The 26876-nt window shown below is 49.6% G+C and overlaps 2 protein-coding genes across 2 annotated transcripts; both read right to left on the minus strand.

Annotated features, from left to right (window-relative positions):
* Positions 1 to 279: 279 nt before the first annotated feature.
* On the minus strand, positions 280 to 1310 carry LOC109166139. Its single transcript, XM_019315024.1, has 2 exons — positions 897 to 1310; positions 280 to 818 (listed from the first exon to the last, which is right to left on the minus strand). Exons 1-2 carry the CDS (start codon positions 1308 to 1310, stop codon positions 318 to 320), a joined length of 915 nt encoding a protein of 304 aa, XP_019170569.1. The 3' UTR covers positions 280 to 317.
* A 14049-nt stretch (positions 1311 to 15359) lies between these two features.
* Positions 15360 to 25548, minus strand: LOC109166153. Its single transcript, XM_019315041.1, has 5 exons — positions 25379 to 25548; positions 23896 to 24500; positions 22868 to 23007; positions 16044 to 16456; positions 15360 to 15969 (listed from the first exon to the last, which is right to left on the minus strand). Exons 2-5 carry the CDS (start codon positions 24429 to 24431, stop codon positions 15391 to 15393), a joined length of 1668 nt encoding a protein of 555 aa, XP_019170586.1. The 5' UTR covers positions 24432 to 24500; positions 25379 to 25548; the 3' UTR covers positions 15360 to 15390.
* Between the last annotated feature and the right edge of the window lie 1328 nt (positions 25549 to 26876).

Consider the following 26876-nt stretch of genomic DNA (forward strand, 5'->3'; position numbering starts at 1 on the left):
GCCAAAATTTCAAAATATTTTTCAAATTTTCGACAAGGCCGAACGGTAGGGAAAACCCCGAACGGGTAGGCCAAGAAGTTCGACAAAAGGCCATTCGGTCGAGACACGCACGACCGGACCATTAGGCCAAAGGGTCGGGCAATGAACGACTGACGTACAAGCAGTTAAAAGTAAAACATATTAAAATAAACCGAGCAAGATGAGATGGACTAAAAAAGGAATTTCATTAATTTGTTAAAATGTGCCCGGTACAAAAGCGGGACCGGGCTCCCGATCAGGTTCACTTACATCAAAACGAAGAAGAAAGCAAAACCTAGTTACTTCTTCGCAGCACTGCTCCGCTCGGCGACTTCATCCTCGCGGCAAAAAGGAGCCAAGCCGGGGTCGGAAATTTCTGCTGGGAGGGTCGTTAAGACCAACTGGAGATCATCGCCCTCAAGCGCTTGCTCCATGTTCTTTTGCGTCCTCTCCCGCAACCTTCGTTGGCCGGACTTAAACGCCCATCGACCAAACGTCCAGACCAGTTCCTCCCGGAGGAATTGGGTGCCCGACTCTATATCCCGGAAGAGAAACTGGGCCAGCTCGCCCGTGTTGTTCAGTCGGGATATCAGTTCAGCCGCTTCGCCGACCGCCTGCTGGGCGACCTTCTCAGAAAAGTCCCAATCTTCTTTGGCCTTCTTGAGCTCCTCCTTAGCTTTCCTGAGCTCCGCCTGGAGGTCTTTGGCCTCCTCTAGTCGCCGATCGGCGACCTTTTTCAAAGCATCGGCCTCATTGGCCAGCAGTGCTCGGCGTTGAAGGAGCTGGGTCGCTCGGGAGATCTGCAGAACAAAAGACAATCGGGATTAGCCCGAGCAAACACACTTGTATGAAAACAACGAAGAAAGAAGAGTTCTTACCTCGGCCAGGCGGTGGTCAATCTTCTCAGCCACCTGGGTCGGGGTGAGTTGGGTCATATCCTCCTTAACCAGCCCGGCATTACCGATCCGGGTGAGGATAGACGAGTCGCCCTTGATAGCCCCGACCGGAGGGCTCGGGCTCCGCTGGTTTCTTCGACGTTTCAACGCGCCGGTCTCCTCCGCCTCTTTCTCGGACGCCTTTTCTTTGCCCTTGGGGGCAGTCACCCGAGTGACAAGGACGTCCGAAGCGTCGAACACATAGCCTTCGGCTGTGGTGACAGTCGTTGATGCGCCCATCGGTCGGGCGGTCGGGATTCGTTTCTCCCCGGCCAGCTTGGTTTTGGGTTTCTTCTTCCCAAGCACGATCTTGGTTATGGGGGCTTGGGGCGCTTCCTCTTCATCAAAGCCGGCCATTTCTGCAAACAAAGAAGAAAAGATAGTTAGATCGGGACTATGGGGTGATCGGGAAGTTAGAGTCGGGGATGATTGGTTAGTGTTAGATCTTCATCTGCCGTCTCGACCCGAACGGCCACCCTTGTAATTGTCGCCCCCATCGGCTTGGGCAAGTACTTCTCCGTTAAGTCGTACTGCAACAGGAGCAATCGGGCTTCCTCGTAACGCTCGGCCGTGCAGAAGATCTTGTACTCGTGGATCTCACTCGAGATCTTGGCGACGGCATCCTGGAGAGCATGAGTCTCGACCGGCATCACTTGTTTCTTATAATGGGTGCTCCACAACCTCTCAACCGGGAGGATCCAGGGGTCATACTTGACCGAAAAAGTTTTATTCTTCCACCCCCGGTTGTTCCCGGGCAGGTTGTCGATCGAGCATAAATCTACCCGGGACTGAATCATTAGGAACCCGCCTCCATACTTGGCCGGGAGAACCTTCACGTGATAGATGAAGTTAAAAAGCTCTATCGTGCAGGCCACTTCGTGCCGGGCGCAATCTAAGGGAAACAGGCGAGGATCCTGTGGGCGTTCGGGCAGATCTGGGCCGGGACGACCTGGTAGTAGCCCAAGAATGCCGTCAGGAGGGCCGGGAAGGGGAAGGCAATCGGGGCCATCAGGGAGTCAAAATGCATCCCGATCCACTTTTCCCGATGGCGATCGATGATATTCCCGAGCTGACGGCTCGTGTCGAATTCCACCCAACCGTTGAGCCTTGCAGCGATCTTGGCCGCTTCCCCTTTCGTTAGTTTACTCATTTGTTGTTCCACGCTATCCCTGTTCAGGAATGCGAATCCATCGACAGTTGGTGCGGCCGGGTCCTCCTCGACCGGCTCCGGTGTATTTTCTCGATCATCAACCCGAGGTGCGGCCTGAGGGTAGTCCCAATAATCCTGGTAGGCGTTTCCCGAACGCCACCGGTCGGGGAACTTTGCCTGCTTGTAGAGGTCTCGCCGCTGCAGCTGATCGACTCGCTCGAGCTCGTTGACCCTTTCGAGCTCGAAGACCTTTGTTGCTCGGGGGCTTGTCGCGGTCATTGAACGACCTCCGACGAGGATGCTTCGATGTCTATTTCTTCGCTTATCTGCTCAACCGCATCGTCATAATCCGCGATCGAAGCGTTCTGGCTATCAGTATCCGACATGGTGACTACCTAAAGGGTGGTCGGGATGTTGTTAGGGTCGGGTACGACCCGGTTATGGTCGGTTAAGGCCTAGAGTTGGCTATGGAAAGCAAATATGAAAGAAGCAACTAAAAAGCTAAAGAAGGACTTACCGAATGAGAGCACTTGACGAAGAAAAGTTGAAAGCTGATTGCTCGACTGACTTGCTGAAGTATTCACTCGGGACGCTCTGGTTGCACCGATCGATTCAGGAAGATTGGTAAAAGTTCAAATGAGCTCCATGAAGGCCTAATTATAGGAAAGCATTTGGGCGGGAAACGACCCACTTGCATGACGCGACCGCTCCAAACTCCGAGGTGACCGTTGGGGTCGCAGAGGCCGACAGAGGTCGACACGTGGTGCAAGGGAATGACAGCTGGCCGGTCGGTTTGGCGGCGGACGGTTGGACTTCTTCATCCCGTCCTGTTTTTTCCCGGACGGTCAAAAAGGCCCGGGCTGGGAGGCTCTTGGTAGGGAATACCCCGACAGACATGCCTTCGCCTTTTTATTCTTGTTTATGCAAGTTACAGGTCGGACTCTCTTAGAAGAACCCGGTCGGTTGTCGACCGGGCATCACCCGACCGATGCCTTTGAATCTCGATCGATGGCCCTTAGGCGAGAGAGCCGCAGAGAGACACGTGGCGGCATTACGCACTGACAGGCAGGGCTCCTGAGAGGAGGACACGTAGTTGCTACGTGGGGAACATGCCGAACAGCCGGACTTGTGTCTCTGGTCCAGCGGCTATAAATACCCACGGTTGCAACAGTATGAAGGTCTTTTGAACGATCGATAGGCTATTCTCAGAGCATCCCGACCGCAGTCAGTCGGCCCTCGAAATAGCCATTGTAGATTGTACTTAAGACCTTCACCTTGATCAATAAAAGAGTTTTACTTGCTTTAATTGGTTGGTAGGGAATACCCTGACCGACATAAGCGTTACCCCGACCGGTGTGCCTTCGTCCTTCTTCTTCTTGTCTTTGCAGGTAACAGGTCGGGTTTCTTGTGAAGAACCCGGTCGGATCTCCGAGTAGCAGTGTCGACCACTGAGCGGTAGCCCTTTAGCGAGAGAGCTGACGAGGAACACGTGACGGCTCCACGCATTGACAGGCAGGGCACCCAGAGAGGCGACACGTGGTTGCTATGTGGGAAGCATGCCGAACGACCGGATTTGTGTCTCCGGCTCCGCGGCTATAAATACCCGCGATAGCGACAGTGGGAGGAACTTTTGGACGATCGATAGGTTGTTATTAGAGAATCTCGACCGCAGTCAGTCGGTACCCAGAGCAACCAAGTAGATTGTACTTAGGGCTTTCATTGTGATCAATAAGAGTTGTTTATTTGCTTTAATTGGTCTCATATCTTCTTAATTACCGCTTTACGTGGCAATTAGCACTATCATTTTGGCGTCGTCTGTGGGGAGCAGTGCAAGAAAGCTATCGTCTTGACGAGCACCCGGTCCCCTATACAATCATGTATCCGTAGGCATACAACTTCGCTGACGATCAGGCGACCCAGCAGCAAAATCAGAATTTGGACCTCAACCTCAATCTCTCACTACCCCACCTTTCAAATACATACCCGACCGCCCAACAGCCGGTGAACTACATTCAACCGCAGTACCAGCAACAGCACATGCCGTATCCCAGCCAGTATCCATACCCGGTCCCACCTCAATCGTACGGGTATTGGCCCCGCCAACCGATCTACTACACACCACCGGTTGGCTATCCACCATTCACGCCTGCGTACACGGCTCCAGCCGCCGCCCCTCCATTTTACCCGGCCGCACATGTAGAGCCGCAGCATCAGCCCACTTCCCGGGCTCGACTCTCGACTCGTTCGCGGTTGGAGTCGGGGGTACTGATACGATGGAGGCACCACGGCAGGCCCAGCAAGCACCGGAGGCTCCAGCCCGAGCGGACGACCCCGAAGAAGCTGCCCGAGCGGTAGCTTTTGACCGTCTTCGACCGGCGATACAACAACGTTTGGGGCCCCAAGACCCAAACCGACAACCGGAAGATGTACAGATGCAGGAAGCTAGCCAGGAGACTTCATCCGGGCATAGCGGGTCGAGATCTCACCGTTGACGACGCGCTCGGGAGTCAGCCCAAGCTACCAAGACAGCCGAGCTCAACGAGACCACAGGATTGCTCTATAACCTCCCGGCGGAGTTTGCGCAGTTCAGGAATGCGCACCCTGTGGTACCCCGGTCGACCAGTCCTCTTTGTTAAGGACGCCTTTCACTGCGGAGGTAATAGCTCAACCCTACCCGCTCGACTTTAAGGTCTCCGGTGAGAAAAGTTACGATGGTCGTACGGACCCTGAGGTCCATGTCAATGATTTATACGGCAACATGATGTTGAAGGGCGTATCAAACGTCGTGATGTGCAGGGCTTTCTATTCCACGCTCACCGGTCGGGCAGCGAAATGGTTCCGAACTTTGCAGCCGGGCTCAATTGCTGATTTTAACACCCTGGCAATCAAATTCGTGAGGAAATTCATCACCTCCAAGGTGGTGAGGAAGTCCTACATGTACTTGGAGAAGGCCAAGCAGCTTGAAGGGGAAAGCTTGACCGATTTTCTCGTCAAATGAAAAGCAGCGATCGGGGAGGTCGAGCCCATGGATGACGCGACCGCCACCCACATGCTCCACATTTCCCTCCGGGCGGGTTATTTGTATCAAGACTTCATTCTACACCCCCCGGCCACGTATGAGGAGGCCCTTCGAAGGGTCACAGATTATGCCAACGCCGGCTAGGCGAACGCCGTAAAGCGCTCGCAGGAGGTCGGATCTTCGTCCCGTAAACCGACCGACCGGGCGGAACACCGATCGGGAGATGATCATCCCCGATCTCGCACCAGGCCTGGTGAGTTTACGGTCCTGAACCGATCCGCAGCGGAGGCCATGCAGTACGCTCAGTCCTGCAATCTCATCAAACTCCCACATCCCAATCGAGACGGCCCTGACAAGAGTAAGCACTGTGCTTACCATCGATGTGCCGGGCATGACACTGAAGAGTGTACCCACTTGCGACAGCTGTTAGAGGATTTGCTCAATCTTGGAATGTTGGACAAGTGTGTGGGATAGAGAGAAGACACGAAGAAGAATACCGATCAGAGAGATCACTTGCGCTCTCATCACCGTTCCGATCGCTATGATCGTGAGGGACGCTCCGATCGGTCAGGTCAGGACCGAAGAGACGATCGTCGTGATGACCGACGGGACCCTGACCCTCCATCTAGCAGCCGACCATCCACGTTATTTTTTGTGGATTGACGATGCTTCCCGGTCGAGGGGCAATTGCCCGGTCGCCATTGTAGATTCCCGGGACACTGGGAAGAGGCAAAAGATGGAGCCCATAACCTTCACCCTCGAAGATCAACCCAGTAGCGGTGACCACGGTATGGAGGCGCTCGTGGTCACGATTGATGTCAAAGGGACGGATGTCCAGAGGGTTATGGTGGACACTGGCAGCAGTGTGAACGTCCTTTATTTGGACGTGTTTGAAAAGCTTGGACTTGACAGGAAGGAGCTGACTCCGGTCAGTGTATCACTGTCGGGATTTACCGGGGCGCTCATTTACCCCGAAGGAAAAATAATGCTCCCAGTTGAGATCGGCACATCTCCAAAGTCGATCAAGACGGAGCTAGAATTCGTTGTGGTCAACCTCCATTGTGTCCACAACATTATTTTGGGCCGACCCGCAATCATGAAGATCAGTGGGATAATTTCAATGCCTCACCTATGCATGAAATTCTCTACCCCCAATGGGGTCGGTGTGGTCCGCGGCGACGTTCAATCCGCCCGGAAGTGCTACACCCGAGCGGTCAACAGACATGACTCCGGTCAGTCTTCCCGGGTGAACGCTATAGCCAAGGAGGAGGCTAAGGACCGGAAGGAACAACCCGAACCTTCCGAGGAAATAGAGGAAGTACCCCTGTCCGAGGACCGACCGGACAGGAAGATTAAAATTGGTCGGGCCATCACCCCTGAGCTCCGAGCGGAAATCTTGGCCATACTACGGGAACATCTCGATATCTTTGCATGGGGGCCCGAATACATGCTCGGGATCGACCGATCGGTGATCTGTCACAAGCTAGCTGTCGATCCTGCAGCAAAGCCGGTCGTGCAGAAGACCCGACACCTTCCCTCCGATCGCCGCGAGTTTGTCAGAGAAGAGATTAAGAAGATGGCGACGATCGAGCACATCCGTCCGGTGATCTATCCCGAGTGGGTGGCTAACATTGTTCTTGTTCCAAAACCCCCAGCTTGGAAGATGTGTATCGACTTCACCGACCTCAACAAGGCCTTTCCGCTCGACCCGTATCTTCTACCGAGTATCCATCAGATGGTCGACGAGACGGCCGGGGCCGAGTTGATAAGTTTCATGAATGCATTTAAAGGGCATCATCAAATAATGATGCACCATGAAGATGAGAGCAAAACAGCCTTCGTAACCCCGAGTGATGCCGTTCGGCCTCCGTAACGCGGGAGCGACCTATCAGAGGATGGTCAATATGCTCTTCGCCGATCTGCTAGGCCGAACAATGGAAGCCTACACTGATGACATGCTGGTCAAGAGTCGGGACAGATCCGACCACACTCGGGACCTCCGGGAGTGCTTCCAGATCATGAGGAAGTACCAGTTGCGGCTGAACCCGACTAAGTGCACATTTGCAGTTCAGACCGGGAAATTCCTCGGTTACATGATGACCAAAAGAGAAATCGAGCCCAACCCCGCCAAAGTGAAAGCGATTCTGGACATGCAACCACCTTCTACCGTTCGAGAAGTCCAGCAATTGACCGGTCGGTTGGCAGCTCTCAGCCGTTTCCTCTCTAAGTTAGCCGAGCGCGCTTTACCTTTCTTCAAGGTATTGCGTAAAGTCAACCGGTTCGTCTGGAACGAAGAATGCCGAGCGGCTTTTGATGAGTTAAAGGAGTATCTCATGTCACCAATTGTGCTCTCAAAGCCCGAGCTCGGAGAAGAGCTAGACGTGTACCTCGCCGTCTCCGATCGTGCAGTAAGCGCAGTATTGTGCCGAACCGATCCGGAAGGGGTCCAGCGATCGGTGTACTATGTAAGCCACGCGCTACATGGTCCCGAGCTCTGGTACTCCCAGTTAGAGAAGGTCGTCTACGCTTTGTATATCGCTGCGAAAAAGTTGGCTCCTTATTTTCAGGGTCGAGCAATTCGCGTTTTGACCGATCAGCCGATCGGGCCAATCCTCCGAACTGCTTCATCATCCGGTCGCCTAGACAAGTGGGCGTTAATGCTGACCCAGTACGCGATCGAATACCGACCAAGACCAGTCATCAAAGGTTAAGCCCTTGCTGATTTCTTGGTCGAATGCACCGCCCGGGATACCCGACCTCCTGAGGTTGCGGATCCCGAGGCTGAGTGGTGGTCGTTGGCTACTGACGGGTCAAGTAGCAAGAAAGGAGCAGGAGGAGGAGTGGTGGTCACGAGCCCGGAGGGATTCAAAGTCTATTTCGCCCTCATGTATCAGTTTCATCCAACCAATAATGAAGCCGAGTACGAAGCCTTTATCAATGGCTTACAGTGTGCTCGGGACTTGGGGGCTGAATACATTCGAGCCCAAACGGACTCCGCGCTCGTGGTCGGGCAGGTTCTCGGGGATTATGAAGTGAACGGAGAGCGTCTACAACTATACCGAGACCTGGCCATGGAGAAGCTTACCTAGTTCCGGGGGTATACCGTCCGGCACATACCCCGATTGGATAATGCCGATGCGGACATCTTGTCCAAGTTGGCCCAAGACGCCCCGGAACACATGTCGAAGATTGCTCGGATTGCCGATCAATCCAATACAACCGGTAGAAGACAATTGAATTACCGATCTGAAAGAGTTCCTCGAGCACGGTCGGCCCCCAGACGACCCCAAGCGTGCTCGGAAGGCCAAGCTTAGAGCCCCAAGTTTCCAAGTCTTAGACAGTCGGCTTTACAGGCGATTGTATGGAGGCCCTCTTATGCGTTGCTTGACCGCATTTGAGGCCGATTTGGTTATGAAGGAGTTGCGCTCGGGCATTTGTTCTTCACATCAAGGAGGCCGATCGTTAGCTCGTCGTATCATGCTGATCGGGTATTATTGGCCGTCCCTCCAGCTAAACTGTAAAAAGTTAGCTCGAGAATGTGAGACGTGCCAATTGTTTGCCCGGATGCGTGGACGACCGGCAACCTTCTATCAACCGGTCACGACTGCGATTCCCGTCGCTAGGTGGGGGGTAGACATTTTGGGACCCTTCCCTCAACTCTCCGGTCGGAGAAAGTTCGTGATTGTCGCCATTGACTATTTCTCCAAGTGGATAGAAACCGAGCCATTAGCCACGATCACCTCTCAGCAATGTGCTCGGTTCCTTTGGCGCAATGTGATTTCCCGCTTTGGTGTGCCTGTGCATCTCATCAGCGACAACGGCCGCCAATTCGTAAGCCAGTATTTCCAAAATTTCTTAGCCACGATCGGGATGACCCATGTCCGATCGTCGGTGGCTTACCCGCAGGGAAATGGACAAGTAAAAAATGCCAACCTGACGATTTTGGAAGGTCTAAAAAAGAAGCTACACTCGGCTGGTCGTAGTTGGGTCGATGAGTTGCCATATGTACTATGGACTTATCGGACGACCCCGAGAGAGGCAACTTTGGAGACCTCTTTCGCCCTGGTTTACGGAGCAGAAGCCGGACTCCCGATCGAGCCTTGGATCCCGACCGACCGAGAACGAACTTACAACACGGAGGAGAACGAACACGCGATGGTCGTGGATCTCGAAGGGGTCGAGGAGAAAAGAGAGCTAGCCGCTCTGCGTATGACCGAGTATCAGAAGATAGTCAAGAGTTCAAAGGATGTCCGGGTCAACCCTCGTTATTTTCAGGTCGGAGATTATGTTCTACGACGAAGAGAGGCCAGTCAACCTTTGGAAGGCGGGAAGCTAGCTCAAAATTGGGAAGGGCCGTACATCATCAGTGCCGTCATACGGCCGGGAACGTACCGACTGGAGACAACAACCGGTCGAGTAATCGAGGGCACTTGGAATTCCGAGCACCTCGTGATGTTTAGGCATTAGCCTTTTTTTTGGGTAATCTTTAGACGAAGTGGGGGCTCGACCTGCGAGTTAGTCCCGGTCGTCATGTATATTTAAATTTATTGTTGTAAATCTTTGTTTAACCGCCTGCGAGCGGGAGGGTTTAATGTATATACGATCGGTGATTGCTTGACCGTTTGCACACGGCGGTCCGATCGGTTATTTTCTTTACCTTCATTGCACGCAGGACATCTCATCACCAAGTTACTTCAACCGGGCGAGTCAACGGAGAGCGTCTACAACTATACCGAGACCTGGCCATGGAGAAGCTTACCTAGTTCCGGGGGTATACCGTCCGGCACATACCCCGATTGGATAATGCCGATGCGGACATCTTGTCCAAGTTGGCCCAAGACGCCCCGGAACACATGTCGAAGATTGCTCGGATTGCCGATCAATCCAATACAACCGGTAGAAGACAATTGAATTACCGATCTGAAAGAGTTCCTCGAGCACGGTCGGCCCCCAGACGACCCCAAGCGTGCTCGGAAGGCCAAGCTTAGAGCCCCGAGTTTCCAAGTCTTAGACAGTCGGCTTTACAGGCGATTGTATGGAGGCCCTCTTATGCGTTGCTTGACCGCATTTGAGGCCGATTTGGTTATGAAGGAGTTGCGCTCGGGCATTTGTTCTTCACATCAAGGAGGCCGATCGTTAGCTCGTCGTATCATGCTGATCGGGTATTATTGGCCGTCCCTCCAGCTAAACTGTAAAAAGTCAGCTCGAGAATGTGAGACGTGCCAATTGTTTGCCCGGATGCGTGGACGACCGGCAACCTTCTATCAACCGGTCACGACTGCGATTCCCGTCGCTAGGTGGGGGGTAGACATTTTGGGACCCTTCCCTCAACTCTCCGGTCGGAGAAAGTTCGTGATTGTCGCCATTAACTATTTCTCCAAGTGGATAGAAACCGAGCCATTAGCCACGATCACCTCTCAGCAATGTGCTCGGTTCCTTTGGCGCAATGTGATTTCCCGCTTTGGTGTGCCTGTGCATCTCATCAGCGACAACGGCCGCCAATTCGTAAGCCAGTATTTCCAAAATTTCTTAGCCACGATCGGGATGACCCATGTCCGATCGTCGGTGGCTTACCCGCAGGGAAATGGACAAGTAAAAAATGCCAACCTGACGATTTTGGAAGGTCTAAAAAAGAAGCTACACTCGGCTGGTCGTAGTTGGGTCGATGAGTTGCCATATGTACTATGGACTTATCGGACGACCCCGAGAGAGGCAACTTTGGAAACCTCTTTCGCCCTGGTTTACGGAGCAGAAGCCGGACTCCCGATCGAGCCTTGGATCCCGACCGACCGAGAACGAACTTACAACACGGAGGAGAACGAACACGCGATGGTCGTGGATCTCGAAGGGGTCGAGGAGAAAAGAGAGCTAGCCGCTCTGCGTATGACCGAGTATCAGAAGATAGTCAAGAGTTCAAAGGATGTCCGGGTCAACCCTCGTTATTTTCAGGTCGGAGATTATGTTCTACGACGAAGAGAGGCCAGTCAACCTTTGGAAGGCGGGAAGCTAGCTCAAAATTGGGAAGGGCCGTACATCATCAGTGCCGTCATACGGCCGGGAACGTACCGACTGGAGACAACAACCGGTCGAGTAATCGAGGGCACTTGGAATTCCGAGCACCTCGTGATGTTTAGGCATTAGCCTTTTTTTTGGGTAATCTTTAGACGAAGTGGGGGCTCGACCTGCGAGTTAGTCCCGGTCGTCATGTATATTTAAATTTATTGTTGTAAATCTTTGTTTAACCGCCTGCGAGCGGGAGGGTTTAATGTATATACGATCGGTGATTGCTTGACCGTTTGCACACGGCGGTCCGATCGGTTATTTTCTTTACCTTCATTGCACGCAGGACATCTCATCACCAAGTTACTTCAACCGGGCGAGTCAACGGAGAGCGTCTACAACTATACCGAGACCTGGCCATGGAGAAGCTTACCTAGTTCCGGGGGTATACCGTCCGGCACATACCCCGATTGGATAATGCCGATGCGGACATCTTGTCCAAGTTGGCCCAAGACGCCCCGGAACACATGTCGAAGATTGCTCGGATTGCCGATCAATCCAATACAACCGGTAGAAGACAATTGAATTACCGATCTGAAAGAGTTCCTCGAGCACGGTCAGCCCCCAGACGACCCCAAGCGTGCTCGGAAGGCCAAGCTTAGAGCCCCGAGTTTCCAAGTCTTAGACAGTCGGCTTTACAGGCGATTGTATGGAGGCCCTCTTATGCGTTGCTTGACCGCATTTGAGGCCGATTTGGTTATGAAGGAGTTGCGCTCGGGCATTTGTTCTTCACATCAAGGAGGCCGATCGTTAGCTCGTCGTATCATGCTGATCGGGTATTATTGGCCGTCCCTCCAGCTAAACTGTAAAAAGTTAGCTCGAGAATGTGAGACGTGCCAATTGTTTGCCCGGATGCGTGGACGACCGGCAACCTTCTATCAACCGGTCACGACTGCGATTCCCGTCGCTAGGTGGGGGGTAGACATTTTGGGACCCTTCCCTCAACTCTCCGGTCGGAGAAAGTTCGTGATTGTCGCCATTGACTATTTCTCCAAGTGGATAGAAACCGAGCCATTAGCCACGATCACCTCTCAGCAATGTGCTCGGTTCCTTTGGCGCAATGTGATTTCCCGCTTTGGTGTGCCTGTGCATCTCATCAGCGACAACGGCCGCCAATTCGTAAGCCAGTATTTCCAAAATTTCTTAGCCACGATCGGGATGACCCATGTCCGATCGTCGGTGGCTTACCCGCAGGGAAATGGACAAGTAAAAAATGCCAACCTGACGATTTTGGAAGGTCTAAAAAAGAAGCTACACTCGGCTGGTCGTAGTTGGGTCGATGAGTTGCCATATGTACTATGGACTTATCGGACGACCCCGAGAGAGGCAACTTTGGAGACCTCTTTCGCCCTGGTTTACGGAGCAGAAGCCGGACTCCCGATCGAGCCTTGGATCCCGACCGACCGAGAACGAACTTACAACACGGAGGAGAACGAACACGCGATGGTCGTGGATCTCGAAGGGGTCGAGGAGAAAAGAGAGCTAGCCGCTCTGCGTATGACCGAGTATCAGAAGATAGTCAAGAGTTCAAAGGATGTCCGGGTCAACCCTCGTTATTTTCAGGTCGGAGATTATGTTCTACGACGAAGAGAGGCCAGTCAACCTTTGGAAGGCGGGAAGCTAGCTCAAAATTGGGAAGGGCCGTACATCATCAGTGCCGTCATACGGCCGGGAACGTACCGACTGGAGACAACAACCGGTCGAGTAATCGAGGGCACTTGGAATTCCGAGCACCTCGTGATGTTTAGGCATTAGCCTTTTTTTTGGGTAATCTTTAGACGAAGTGGGGGCTCGATCTGCGAGTTAGTCCCGGTCGTCATGTATATTTAAATTTATTGTTGTAAATCTTTGTTTAACCGCCTGCGAGCGGGAGGGTTTAATGTATATACGATCGGTGATTGCTTGACCGTTTGCACACGGCGGTCCGATCGGTTATTTTCTTTACCTTCATTGCACGCAGGACATCTCATCACCAAGTTACTTCAACCGGGCGAGTCAACGGAGAGCGTCTACAACTATACCGAGACCTGGCCATGGAGAAGCTTACCTAGTTCCGGGGGTATACCGTCCGGCACATACCCCGATTGGATAATGCCGATGCGGACATCTTGTCCAAGTTGGCCCAAGACGCCCCGGAACACATGTCGAAGATTGCTCGGATTGCCGATCAATCCAATACAACCGGTAGAAGACAATTGAATTACCGATCTGAAAGAGTTCCTCGAGCACGGTCGGCCCCCAGACGACCCCAAGCGTGCTCGGAAGGCCAAGCTTAGAGCCCCAAGTTTCCAAGTCTTAGACAGTCGGCTTTACAGGCGATTGTATGGAGGCCCTCTTATGCGTTGCTTGACCGCATTTGAGGCCGATTTGGTTATGAAGGAGTTGCGCTCGGGCATTTGTTCTTCACATCAAGGAGGCCGATCGTTAGCTCGTCGTATCATGCTGATCGGGTATTATTGGCCGTCCCTCCAGCTAAACTGTAAAAAGTTAGCTCGAGAATGTGAGACGTGCCAATTGTTTGCCCGGATGCGTGGACGACCGGCAACCTTCTATCAACCGGTCACGACTGCGATTCCCGTCGCTAGGTGGGGGGTAGACATTTTGGGACCCTTCCCTCAACTCTCCGGTCGGAGAAAGTTCGTGATTGTCGCCATTGACTATTTCTCCAAGTGGATAGAAACCGAGCCATTAGCCACGATCACCTCTCAGCAATGTGCTCGGTTCCTTTGGCGCAATGTGATTTCCCGCTTTGGTGTGCCTGTGCATCTCATCAGCGACAACGGCCGCCAATTCGTAAGCCAGTATTTCCAAAATTTCTTAGCCACGATCGGGATGACCCATGTCCGATCGTCGGTGGCTTACCCGCAGGGAAATGGACAAGTAAAAAATGCCAACCTGACGATTTTGGAAGGTCTAAAAAAGAAGCTACACTCGGCTGGTCGTAGTTGGGTCGATGAGTTGCCATATGTACTATGGACTTATCGGACGACCCCGAGAGAGGCAACTTTGGAGACCTCTTTCGCCCTGGTTTACGGAGCAGAAGCCGGACTCCCGATCGAGCCTTGGATCCCGACCGACCGAGAACGAACTTACAACACGGAGGAGAACGAACACGCGATGGTCGTGGATCTCGAAGGGGTCGAGGAGAAAAGAGAGCTAGCCGCTCTGCGTATGACCGAGTATCAGAAGATAGTCAAGAGTTCAAAGGATGTCCGGGTCAACCCTCGTTATTTTCAGGTCGGAGATTATGTTCTACGACGAAGAGAGGCCAGTCAACCTTTGGAAGGCGGGAAGCTAGCTCAAAATTGGGAAGGGCCGTACATCATCAGTGCCGTCATACGGCCGGGAACGTACCGACTGGAGACAACAACCGGTCGAGTAATCGAGGGCACTTGGAATTCCGAGCACCTCGTGATGTTTAGGCATTAGCCTTTTTTTTGGGTAATCTTTAGACGAAGTGGGGGCTCGACCTGCGAGTTAGTCCCGATCATCATGTATATTTAAATTTATTGTTGTAAATCTTTGTTTAACCGCCTGCGAGCGGGAGGGTTTAATGTATATACGATCGGTGATTGCTTGACCGTTTGCACACGGCGGTCCGATCGGTTATTTTCTTTACCTTCATTGCACGCAGGACATCTCATCACCAAGTTACTTCGACCGGGCGAGTCAATCGACCGGTCAAATGCGCTCCTCTTCGGCGGACAATTGGGTCACGCCACCGATCGGGAAAGCCAGAGCTCCCAGCATAATTTCCCGATCAGTCCAACTTCTTTCCACTATCGCACTCACTCGTGCCTCGAAGGTACAATAGTGTGGGAACTGGGATGAAGTACTGTTGACCCGTCGCTCGGGAAAACCCCGACTGGGGAGGCTTACCTATTCTAAAAATTTCGACAAGGCCAAAAGATCGGGTAAACTTGATCAGGCAGGCCAATTTGACGTCGAAACGTCGGATGCACGACCGGGCCATAAGGCCACAAGGTCGGGTGTCGAACGAGTCGAGTAACGCATGACCGGGCCAAAAGGCTATGAGGTCGAGCGTTAAGGGTTTAGTGCATGTTTGAATGAAGATAAATATGAATAAAAGAAACGGACGACACAAGATTGACAAAAGATGAATTTCATTCAGTAAGAAAGTGCCCGGTACAAACTCGGGACCGGGCTCCCGATCAGCGTCTACAAAAAAGAGAGAAGTAAAACTACTTCTATTTCTTCGCTCCCTTGGCTTCCTCTTTCTTACAAGCCTCCGCCTCGCTCGGGACCGTCGCCGCAGGACCGCTCGGGTCGGCTGCCTTGTGCTTGGGGGCGAACGGAGAGGGACCGGGGTCGGCAAGGTCGGGAGGAAGGGCAGACAAAACCAGCTGAAGGTCGTCTCCTTCAAGGGCCTGCTCCATTCGTTTCTGGGCCCTCTCGAGCATTTTCCTTTGCCCGGCTTTGAAGGCCCACCGACCGAATGATAGGATCAGGTCCTCCCCGATCTTCGTCCTCCGGGCCGCCGTGAGAAACGCCGAGCCCGTTTCGTTGTCTTTAAAAACGGATTTGGCCAGCTCGTTCGGGTTCTCCAGTCGGGCTTTCAGCTCCGCGGCTTCCCCGATCGCCCGCTGCGCGACCTTTTCAGTCAGGACCCGATCTTCCTCGCTCTTCTTAAGGTCTTTCTGGACCTTCTCCAGCTCAGCCTGAATGTCCTTGACCTCTTGAAGGCGTCGGGCAGCGATTTTCTTATATCGATCGGCCTCGTCGGCCAGCATGGCTCGACCCTGAAGGAGCTGGGCCGCTCGGGAGATCTGCAACACAGAAAACGCTCAAAGTTAGCCCGGTCAGAGGCACTTGTATAAAAAATCAACTGGAAAACGCTTACCTCGGCCAAGTCGTGGCCGATCCTTTCGGCCACCTGAGTCGGGGTCATCTTCCCTTGATCCTCCCTCACCGGCCCGGCATTGCCGATACGGCCCAGTATGGACGACTCGTCCTTATTCCACCCGGCCGAGGGGCTCGGGCTGCGCTGCTCCCTACGACGCTTGATGCCGCCGACCTCGGTCATGCCCTTCTCGGGCACCTTCTCCTTGCCCCGAGCGACCTCCACCCGGTTGACCAAGACGTCCGATGGCTCGACCACAAAGCCCTCGCCTGTTGTGATGGTCGAGGTCCCGATGGGTCGGGCCAGTGGAACCTCCTTCGACCCGGTTGGTTTGGCCTTTGGCTTCTTTTTGCCAAGTGAGATCTTGGCGGGCGGGGGAAGAGGAGCGGCATCGTCTCCAAATTCTGCCATTTCTGCAAAATAAAAATAAATAAGGCAATTAGTTCGGGAAAAGTAGAATCGTTCGGGCTGTTAGGATCGGGAAATGTGGTTAGCATTTGGTAGGGAATATCCCGACCGACATTACTTTACCCCGGCTGGTATGCCTTTGTCTTTTTTCTTCTTGTCTTTGCACGTAGCAGGTCGGGCTTCTTGTGAGGAACCCGGTCGGGATCTGACCGGGAGTTGCCCGACCGATAGTGTCGACCACCAAGCGGTAGCCCTTTGGCGTGAGAGCTGGCAAAGGACACGTGACGGTTCCTTGCGACAACAGACAAGGCACCCGGGAGGATGACACGTGGTGGCTACGTGGAGAGCATGCCGAACGACCGGATTTGTGTCCCCGGTGCAGCGGCTATAAATACCCACAGTGGCTACAGTGTGAGGGACTTTGGGACGATCGATAGGTTGTTGTTAGAGAATCCCGACCGCAGTCAGTCGGCACTCAGAGCAACCAAGTAGATTGTACTTAGGGACTTCACCGTGATCAATAAAGATATTTACTTGCTTTAATTGGTCTCGGGTTTATTTAATTGTTGCTACGTAAAATTAGCAGTATCAGCATTAAACCTTTAACCTTCCGCTGGCCCCGAGCGGGCATCCTTGCAATTGTCACGCCCCGAGGCTCGGGCTTGTACTTCTCGGGCACGTCGTATACGGGCTCGGGCAGGTCGGCCGCTTCAAGGGACTTGGTCGTCCTGAAGATCCGGTACTCGTAAATTTTCCCGGATATTTTGGTGGCCGCGGTTCATACTTTACGGAGAACAACCGGTTCTTCCATCCCCGGTTGTTCCCGGGCAGACCTTCAATCGAGCACATGTCCGCTCGGGATTGGGTCATCAGGTACCCGCCCCCGTATGTGGCCGCAAGCACCTTCATCTGGTAGATGAAGTTGAAGAGTTCCATGGTGCAGGCCAGCTGGTGTCGACCGCAGATCTGCGGGAAGCATGCAATCATCCGTTGCGCATTCGGGCAGATCTGCCCGGGCACCACCTGGTAATAACCCAGGAATGCGGTGAGGAGGCTCGAGAAGGGGAAAGTGATCGGGGCCATGAGGTCGAAGTGCATCCCGAGCCACCTTCCCCAGTGCCACTCGATAATATTCCCGAGCTGCCGGCTTATATCAAATTCGACCCGACCGGCGAGAGTTGCGACGATTTTGGCTGCTTCACCCTTCGTCAGCTTACTCATCTGGGTCTCGACGCTCTCGCTATTGAGGAACTCAAACCCGTCCCCGCCTGGCGCTGCAAGCCCGGCCGAGTCTTCCTCGACCGCCTCCGCGTCGTCTGCCCGGTGGTCCCCTTCGGGCTCAACCTGAGGGTAATCCCCTAATACCCTCATAGGCGTTCCCCTAACGCCTTCGACCGGGGAATCCCGTCCCCTCGTGGACGCTTTCCCGCTTTCTTCGCTCGAGCTCCCCGACCCACTGGAGCTCGACCCCGACGTCCCCGAAGAGCTGGATGACCTTTCATGCTCGGGGGCTCGGTCGGGGGTTGGCTGCGGTCGTTGTTCGACCTCCGGAGAATAGGACATGATGTCCACCTCCTCGCTAATTTGCTCGACCCCATCGTCGTAGTCTGCGACCGAGACGTTCTGGCTGTCTGAGTCTGACATCTTTTTTTACCTAAAGGTCGGTCGTGGTTAGTACAGGGCTCAGGACGGTGCGTTGGAGTTAGTCCTATCCTACCTCTACGCAAAACTAGAAATAAAAGACAAAGTAAGGAAGAAGAAAGCTTACCGACCAGGAAGACTTTGATGGAGCTTGAAGTTAGTTTGCTCGGTTGATTCAGAAGATTGAGGAATATTCAAATGAGGGCCTCAAGAGCCTATTTATAGGAGAGCATTTGGGCGGAAAACCAATCCACTTGTGCGATGTGACCCGCACTGATTCCGAGACGACCGTTGCAGTCGCAGAGGCCGGCAGTTGCCGACACGTGGCGAGAGAAGGAATAACAGCTGGCCGGTCGGTTTGGTAACCGACGGTTGGGCTTCTTCATCCCGTCCCGTTTTTTCCTGGACGGTCAAAAAAGCCCGTGCTAGGGGCTCTTGGTAGAGAATATCACGACCGACATATCTTTACACAGACCGATGTGTCTTTATTTTTGTCTTCTTGTCTTTGCAAGTAACAGGTCGGGCTTCTTGTGAAGAACCCGATCGGCTTTCGACCGGGAGATTGCCCGAGCGGTAGCACTTTGGCGAGAGAGAACTGACGAGAGACACATGGCGGCTCCACGCGTTGACAAGCAGGGCACTCGGGAAAACGACACGTGGTTGCTACGTGGGAAGCATGCCGAACGGCCGAATTTGTGTCTCCGGCTCCGCGGCTATAAATACCCGCCATAGCTGCAGTGTGGGGGACTTTGGGACGATCGATAAGTTGTTGTTAGAGAATCCCGACCGCAGTCAGTCGGTACTCAGAGCAACCAAGTAGATTGTATTTAGGGCCTTCACAGTGATCAATAAGAGTTATTTACTTGCTTTAATTGGTCTCGTATTTATTTAATTATCGCTTACGTGGCAATTAACACTATCATTATTCTCATTTAGTGCTTTGACCGCATACACGTGGATATTAGTACTATCAATGTGCTACGACGACGTGAAGCAAGTCAACCCTTGGAAGGAGGCAAGTTGACCCAAAATTGGGAAGGACCGTATGTGATCACATCGGTCGTTCGCCCGGGCACTTACCGTCTTGAAACAACCACGGGGAGATCAATCGACGGAACTTAGAATTCAGAAAATTTAGTGTTATTCCGCCATTAATGTTGACGTTTTATTTAGACGTGGTGCGTGTTTAACCTGCGAGTGGGCACGCTCGTTTTTTCTTTATGTGTAAGTGAATGTTTAAAGGTTTAACCGTCTGCGAACAGGATTTAACTTTGTAAGATCAATCGTTGAGTGCTTGCTCGTCTACGCACGAGGGCTCGATCGATTACCATAATATGTAAATAGTATGCAGGTTATTAAATCAATTCCAGAAGTTCAACCTCGATCGTGATTCAACAAATTTGCAACTTCCAAGACTCGGTGACAACGACCGAAACGGGCGAACGCCCCACGACCACAACGTCGCTAAAACTTGCCCAATAAATATCGGGATTAACTTGTCGGTTATAACTGATGAGGGTAAAGGCCTTTCATTCGGCACCGACCGATGGAGGTAAAAACCCAACGACTTTAAAAGTCGCTCACATTTCACCCGGGCAGATCACAATACTCGACAAACGAGTCTCATCTCCGCCGAACAGTCGTATTGCGACATCGATCGGATAAAGCATGTCAAGCAGTATGTGCCCGATCAATCCCAACACTAACCAACCTCTTAAACACTGTCGCACTCACTTGTCCCTCGTGTGTCCGGCAGTATGGGGGCTAAGGGTTAAGATACAACAAAGTAGGTCGAACGAGCATAAAATGTTAAGCGTGAATAAGCGAACGAGCATAAAATGATAAGCTTGAATAAGCGAAAAAATGCGAGAAAATAAAAAAGAGGTAGGCAATAGACAATCGATCGATTCGTTGAAAAATTAAAAGTTGCCCTATACAAACGGACCGGACTCTCGATCGAGTTAAGATACAAAATTTTACAAAATAGAAAAGCTTTTAGGCTTGGTCGTCGGTCACACAACCTTCCCTTCAACTTTTTCACACGCAGTTGGCTCGGACGTAGCTCCAGATGTGGATGGCTCAGTAAAAGGCGTAGGCCCGGGGTCGGGGATCTCATATGGAAAAGTGGTCAACACCGCCTTCAGATCCTCGCCCTCGAAGACCTCTTCCATTATGGTCCAGCTCTCCTCCCGAAAGTGGTACAGCGATCGAAACCGAAAGCGATCGTGGCGTGTACTTCAGTTCTAAGTCGTATAGGGGAGGCGGCAATCGGGCGTTCTCGTATGCCTCTCTCGATCTTAAGATATTGTACTCATGAAACTCGCATGAAATGTGGAAGGTGGCTTCTCGAAGGGCTCGAGTGGCTGGTGATTGTATATGTTTCTTGTAATATGTCCCCCACGTTCGGTCGACCGACAGGATCCAGAGGCCGTACTCGACCGAAAAGATCCTGTTCTTCCACCCTCGTTGTTCCCGGGAAGATTGGCGATCGAGCACAGGTGGTCCCGGGATTGAATCATCAGGAATCCTCCACCGTATAGGGCTGGCAAGGGGTTTAACTATGTAAATATAGTTGAAGAGCTCCATCGTACACATGGTCTTGTACCGAGCACATATCTGCGGGAAGCACACCAATATCCGATGAGCGTTCGAGCAAATCTGCGCCGGCAACGCACGGTAGTAGCCCAAGAACGCGGTCAAGAGGGGGGAAAAGGGGAAGGTGATCGAGGCTATTAAGGAATCGAAGTGCATCCCGATCCATTTCCCGTAGTGCCGTTCTTTAATTCCCCCGAGACTCCTGCGGGTATCGAACCTCACCCGACCGTTTAGTGTGGCCGAGATTTCAGCCGCTTCGTGGGCCAACAATAGACATTCTTGCTGCTCGACGCTTTCGCTATTGAGGAAGACGAATTCGATCTCTTCAGGCGCCGAGTGGGAGGGCCCTTCGTCGGCCGTATCGTGCGAAACTTCTTGAATGCGGGGAGACGCGTGAGCTTCAGAACCGGACCCAATCGTCCGAGTGGGCGTTTCCCGATCATGATCGGGCAAGGACTTGTGGTCGCTGGTAGATGCGTTCTCGCTGTCGTCGCTGCTGCCGCTCGAGCTCGACGAGCCTTCCGAGCTCGAAGAACTTTCTTCTGATTCAGTAACCGATCTTAGTCGTCGATCGGCGTTAGTAACCTCGGGCGAGGACTATTCTACCATCGTTTCTTCGCCACCGCTCTCGATCGTGTTGTCGTAGTCCGCCCCCGATATGTTTTCACTATCTGAGCCTGACATATCCCCTTCATAAAGGAGACGGTCGGTTCAGCGGAAGGGGTCGGAGTATAGTAAATAGAGTTTATCGGGTCGACGGGACGAGTGTTATACGAAAAATAAAAGAAAATTAAACGAAGGTAGAAAGGGAGGACTTACCGATCGGTAGAACTTGAGAAACGGTTGAGGAAGTACAGAATTCGATCGATCTACAGTGTTGATGGCTCGGGAAGCTCCGATTGATTTCCACAGCGGGGTAAAACTAGAAATGAGCTTTGCAAGGCCCTATTTATAGGAACCCTTTTGGCGGGAAAATCAGCCACTTGCGTGAGGTGACCGTTCCGAATCTCAAGATGTCTGCGGAGCGACACGTGTCTCGGGCGAGGGCAGCTGGGAGGTCGGGGCTGAGGGCCCATGTGACGTGGTCTTTTCCATCCCACACCGATTTCTCCCGGACGGTCCGAAACGGCCCGTGCTAGGGGGCTCTTGGTAGGATATATCCCGACCGACCTATGATGTTCTCCACGTCATTTCGCTACAACTCCTTTGCTCGAGCGCTGCAGCGGGAAGACGGTCGGTACCGATCGTCCGTGTGACCTTGTGCTGACCTTCTGCTTAGAGGCGTTCGAGCCCGATCAACCAACCCACCTCCTGATCGGTGTTCTGCTCGACCGCCATACTTTTGCACCATGTGGAAGCGATATCGATCGAAAGGCGCACATGGCAACGCCAGGCGTTGACAGAGGGTGGCCACCAGGCTTTGGCACGTGGATGCTGCGTGGAGTACATGCTAATAAGCCGGACGCTGTCCTCGGCGATAGGCTATAAGTATCCATGGCGCATAAGGCGAAAGGGACTTTTGGAACGATCAAGATGCTACTTACAGAGCAGCCTGACCGCAGTCAATCGGCCCTCGGAGCAGTCATTTATATTGTACTAGGTCACCCGTGTATTTACACTATCAATCATGATCTAGCATCCCATAATAAAGTAGCAATATTGTTGCGAATCACCTTCATCTAATAATAATAATAATAATAATAATAATAATAATAATAATAATAATAATAATAATAATAATAATAATTGCGGTGAAAGTTGATAAAGGAGAATAGAAAATGATTTTAATTGGAAAGGGTAAATGATGTCATTTCTTTAAAATAATAAGGACAAAAATAGAAGAAAAAAAAAAGTTAGGAAGCTACTAGCTTATTTTGAAACACTACCTAAGGTAGCGTTTCAAAATAAGCTCTTATTTCAAGCTACACGCTTATTTTGGGAACATTACCAAACAGAGCTTATAGCTTATTAATAACTTAAAATAAGATATAAGCTCCTAAATAAGTTTTGCCAAACAGAGCCTAGGTATCGAGAAATACGGAGAATACTGAATCATTTGAACCTCGTAACATGCAAAAAAGGAAAAACAAAAAACAAAAAATGTAAGTGAAATAGTATATTGGCAATTTTATTTGTTAGTCTAAATTAATTAGGGTTAAATACTAGCACGAATTTTATACCTTTCGCTCTCCTCTCGGCATTTAGCAACTCGGTTCGCAATCTTTCCACTTCAGTAGCCTTGGCAACAACGTCGGTCTCCAGAAGTTTCATTTGTTCAACTTTCGCTACATTTTTACCTTTCTCAAACTCAAATGTCTCGCTTTTGCCACGAAAAATAAAGATCAATTCAGTAAAAAAAAAACAAAAAAAAAAAAAAAAAAAAAAAAAAACACACACACAAATAACGCTATCTCATTATAATATTTCAAAAACATGCCTAAACCACATCAGCTACATTTTCACATTTTGATCCCTTTGCACTAACTCGAGTGGAAGTGCTACAATCCATTAAATGTCAGAAAACACAAGAAAGAACCAGAGAAAAGCCCGCATCAACACAAAAAAAATTCAATAGTTGAAAGCATCCTCAAAGCTAAAACATCTAAAAACATATTTATCGATGTGAATCCCAAACCAATACTAAAGTAGTGTTAACATTTTTGTAAAGGTCAAAAAACACTACATAGAACACAAGGAAAAGGAGTTAATACCCAATTTAGTCTACGATTATAGTGATTTTTCTCGATTTAGTACTAAAAGTCTTTTAATGCTTAATTGGGTCCTGGATTTCGATTGTTTTACTTAATTGAGTCATCGGCTATTAGAATCCAGGAAAACCATTATAGTCGAGGACTAAATTGGATATTGAGAACTAAATTGGGCAGAAGGACTATATTGGGTATTAATAGAGGAGAAATTACCAAGTTATCCTAACAAATGACTCAATTAGGTAAAACCATCGAAGTTCAGGACTTAATTAAGCACAAAAAGACTTTTAAGACTAAATCAAGAAAAACCACTATAGTCGATTACTAAATTGGGTATTAACTCCAAGGAAAATCATAAGAAATTTGATAAATGCGTATGCACATTCAAGGATTCAACATGTGGTTAGTCCAAACATACGACTCTTAAGCAATATAAGCAAATAATAATAATAATAATAATAATAATAATAATAAAGAGCAATACTAAAAGATTTGCTTACCGTAACTGTTGGTGTTCTTGCTGCAAATTTTCAAGTTCAGACCGCACTTCTGGTAATTTCTTGAATTCTAAACGAGTTTTTTCTAATTCTTCAGTAGCGGGCTTAAATTTAGCATCCAACTCTTGAGTAATGGTAACTAAATTCTGTGCCTCGTTAATGGATTGTTGTAGATCGTTCTTGATACTATCAGAAGCTTGAACGGCACTTTCCTTTTTTGCCATCTTGTCCAATGTGACCCGAATCTGGATATCACTTTCAGTTCGAATGCTTCTAACATGATCTCGGAGTTTCTCTATTTCCTCATGAACTGCAGAAATGTCCTGCTTCAAGGTCACATGAGTAGACGCTAATGTATGATTGTCGGTAACGAGCTGCTCTATTTCTGCCGCCTGAGAGACTAATTTGCCCTCCAAAATTTCACGATGAAGTGGATCAACGGAGTGATGTGCAGCGGGCAAAAAACCATAAGATGTCATTCCGGCAGCAGGAGTCGAATGTCCCTCGAACACTTGTGGAATATGCCTTCCGTTCGCCATATATACAATTTGTCACTATCGTAAAGGGGCAAACGATTACTTGGTCTCCGGTTGCCGAGATGAAACCACCTATAATTTTATCAAAGAATTAGCGCTAGAAAAAAACATGCTTTTCTATCAACGTAGTCAATACAATTCAGGGAAAAAAATCAAAAGCGGTCTCCTGTCTCCATTAAAATGACAAACAGCTATTACCCACAACATCTACTTTCTTCTGAATCGCATATTTTATACAGAAACATTCATCAATTTAGAATGTTGAGTCCCAATACAACTTCATTCCTAACATTTTCACCATAAAGATAAAAGCTTTCTCTTTCAATGTGACAAAAACAAAAACATTTCCAGTTTTCTCCTCTTTCTGGCAGCTTCAATATCCCTTTTTCTAAATCCCCAGACATCATACTCAAAAGCATTCTACTTTCGCAACATTTTCCACACAAATGGCATCACAATTCATCTCCCAATTAGTGCACATAACAACTAAAATGTGTAAACATTAGGAAAAAGGAATCAAAGAGCTCTAAGGAACTGACAAAAGAGTGAAAAGAAAAAGAATTCTGAATTCAATCATACACACTGCAATAGAAATCCAGAAACAGTTCTGAAATCAACCATAAGTTCTATCAAGAATGATAAAGAATATGTTTTTATCTCTAATAATGGATTGCACTTTCCAGAAAGAAGAAAAATAAAAAATAACAAATTGTGCAATTAGCGTGCGTGCAGGAGCTAGGGTTTCGAATTCAGGGCACAATTATCTCCAAACCTCAACAAAGGCTCTAACAATGTTGATACATTTGCGATAGGATAAGAGACTCAAAATTCACAGGATGTTCTTGCTTGTTCAGTTGCTCGATACAAACATCATATTCCATTCAAAAAACAACAACAAAAACAAAATTGTATGTATATCATGCGTGGGTATAAGAAACGGTAGATCATACCTTCATATAGAGACACTTGCAGAGCTTCCTCTCTAGGAAGCAAGTGACCAGGGAAGAACTTCGTTCTGAGAGTTTGATACGAGGAGCGAGAGAGAGAATTAGAGTACTATGTACTCGGAAGTAGGAAGGCTTGTCTTTCTCTTCTCTCTCTCTTTCTCTCCCAACGTTTTTTTCTCCTTTGGATATAAATGTTGATGAAATTACAAACTCGCCCTTAAGATTAAAAAAAAAAAAAAAAAAAAAAAAAAAAAAAAAAAAAAAAAAAAAAAAAACCTTGTAGATGGAATTAAGCGCCGTTCGCTCCGAGGGACGAGGAACCGAACTTGGGTTATTTCGAAATTCTCTCTCAGAAAGAGAGCTCACTTAACATCTGAGTTATCATCCCAAGTTAAAATCGCAATTATGTCCTGAAAATGTGTTCACATAACTGGTGAATACGGGTTCAAACAATGTCATTTTTACGAAAAAAAAATTTAGTTAATGCGCTGTTAACAGGCGTTTTGCTTTTTATGTTCAAATTATGAATTTATATTTATTAAATTATAAATTTTCTGTTATGAGATTATGAATTTACAATATGTAATTATGAATTTTCTGTAAATTCATAATCTCATAACAGAAAATTCATAATCTCATAACCAGTGTTGCAAAAATCCCGCCTAGGCACCGATTAATCCCCGCCTAGGCGCTAGGCGTTGGCTGGCCGCCTAGCGTATCACCATAATTGGTGATCTAGGCGGTTAGCCGGCTAGGCGGCCGACTAGGCCGCCTAAGCGCCGCCTAGGTCGCCTAGGCCCTGACCGCCTAGGCTTCCTAGGCACCGACTGGTCGCCTAGTCGGCCGATTAGCTATTGTTTTCTTCTTTTATAAATGAGTTATTTCACTCAAAACGATGTCTCATTTTGAGTGAAATAATCCTAAATTATTCAAACTCTATGTTTTTTGTTAATATTTAATATTTAAATATTAAAATATTAAATAGTTTATAATTATCAAGTTTTAAAAAATTTTAAAAATTTAAACAGTTTTTTTTTAAAATAAAAAAATACACGGGCGCCTAGGCGCCGATTAATCCCCGCCTAGGCGTCTTAGGCGCTAGGCGCTACCCAAACGTCCGAGGAGCGCCTAACGATTTTTTTCAACCATGCTCATAACAGAGATTATGAATTTTCTGTTATGAGATTATGAATTTACATTTATTAAATTATGAGTTTTCTATTATGAGATTATGAATTTACAGTTATGTAATTATAAATGTTTTGTAAATTCATAATCTCATAACAGAAGATTCATAATCTCATAACAGAAAATTCATAATTTCATAACAGAAAATTCATAATATCGTAAAAGTCGCCCTATTAATTAAGAGAGAGAACCAAAAAAAATAATAATAACGGTGTCGTTACCGTTGAGACCGTGTTCACCATGGATGGTGAACACGGTTCCATGGCATAATGATTGGGTTAAGACCTTGTGGTTTAATGACATATTGACATTA

This window comes from Ipomoea nil, unplaced genomic scaffold (assembly GCF_001879475.1).
Source record: "Ipomoea nil cultivar Tokyo-kokei standard unplaced genomic scaffold, Asagao_1.1 scaffold3087, whole genome shotgun sequence".
In the NCBI taxonomy this organism is placed as follows: domain Eukaryota; kingdom Viridiplantae; phylum Streptophyta; class Magnoliopsida; order Solanales; family Convolvulaceae; genus Ipomoea; species Ipomoea nil.

Coding starts and splice junctions, on each gene's coding strand:
- LOC109166139 (XM_019315024.1), bottom strand. CDS start 1,310: ATGGCCGGCTTTGATGAAGAGGAAGCGCCCCAAGCCCCCATAACCAAG. Junction 819..896: donor TTGACCACCGCCTGGCCGAG/GTAAGAACTCTT, acceptor TTTGTTCTGCAG/ATCTCCCGAGCGACCCAGCT.
- LOC109166153 (XM_019315041.1), bottom strand. CDS start 24,431: ATGGCGAACGGAAGGCATATTCCACAAGTGTTCGAGGGACATTCGACT. Junction 16,457..22,867: donor TGCCGAGAGGAGAGCGAAAG/GTATAAAATTCG, acceptor TTTATTTTGCAG/AAATGGCAGAATTTGGAGAC. Junction 15,970..16,043: donor TCGGCCACGACTTGGCCGAG/GTAAGCGTTTTC, acceptor TCTGTGTTGCAG/ATCTCCCGAGCGGCCCAGCT.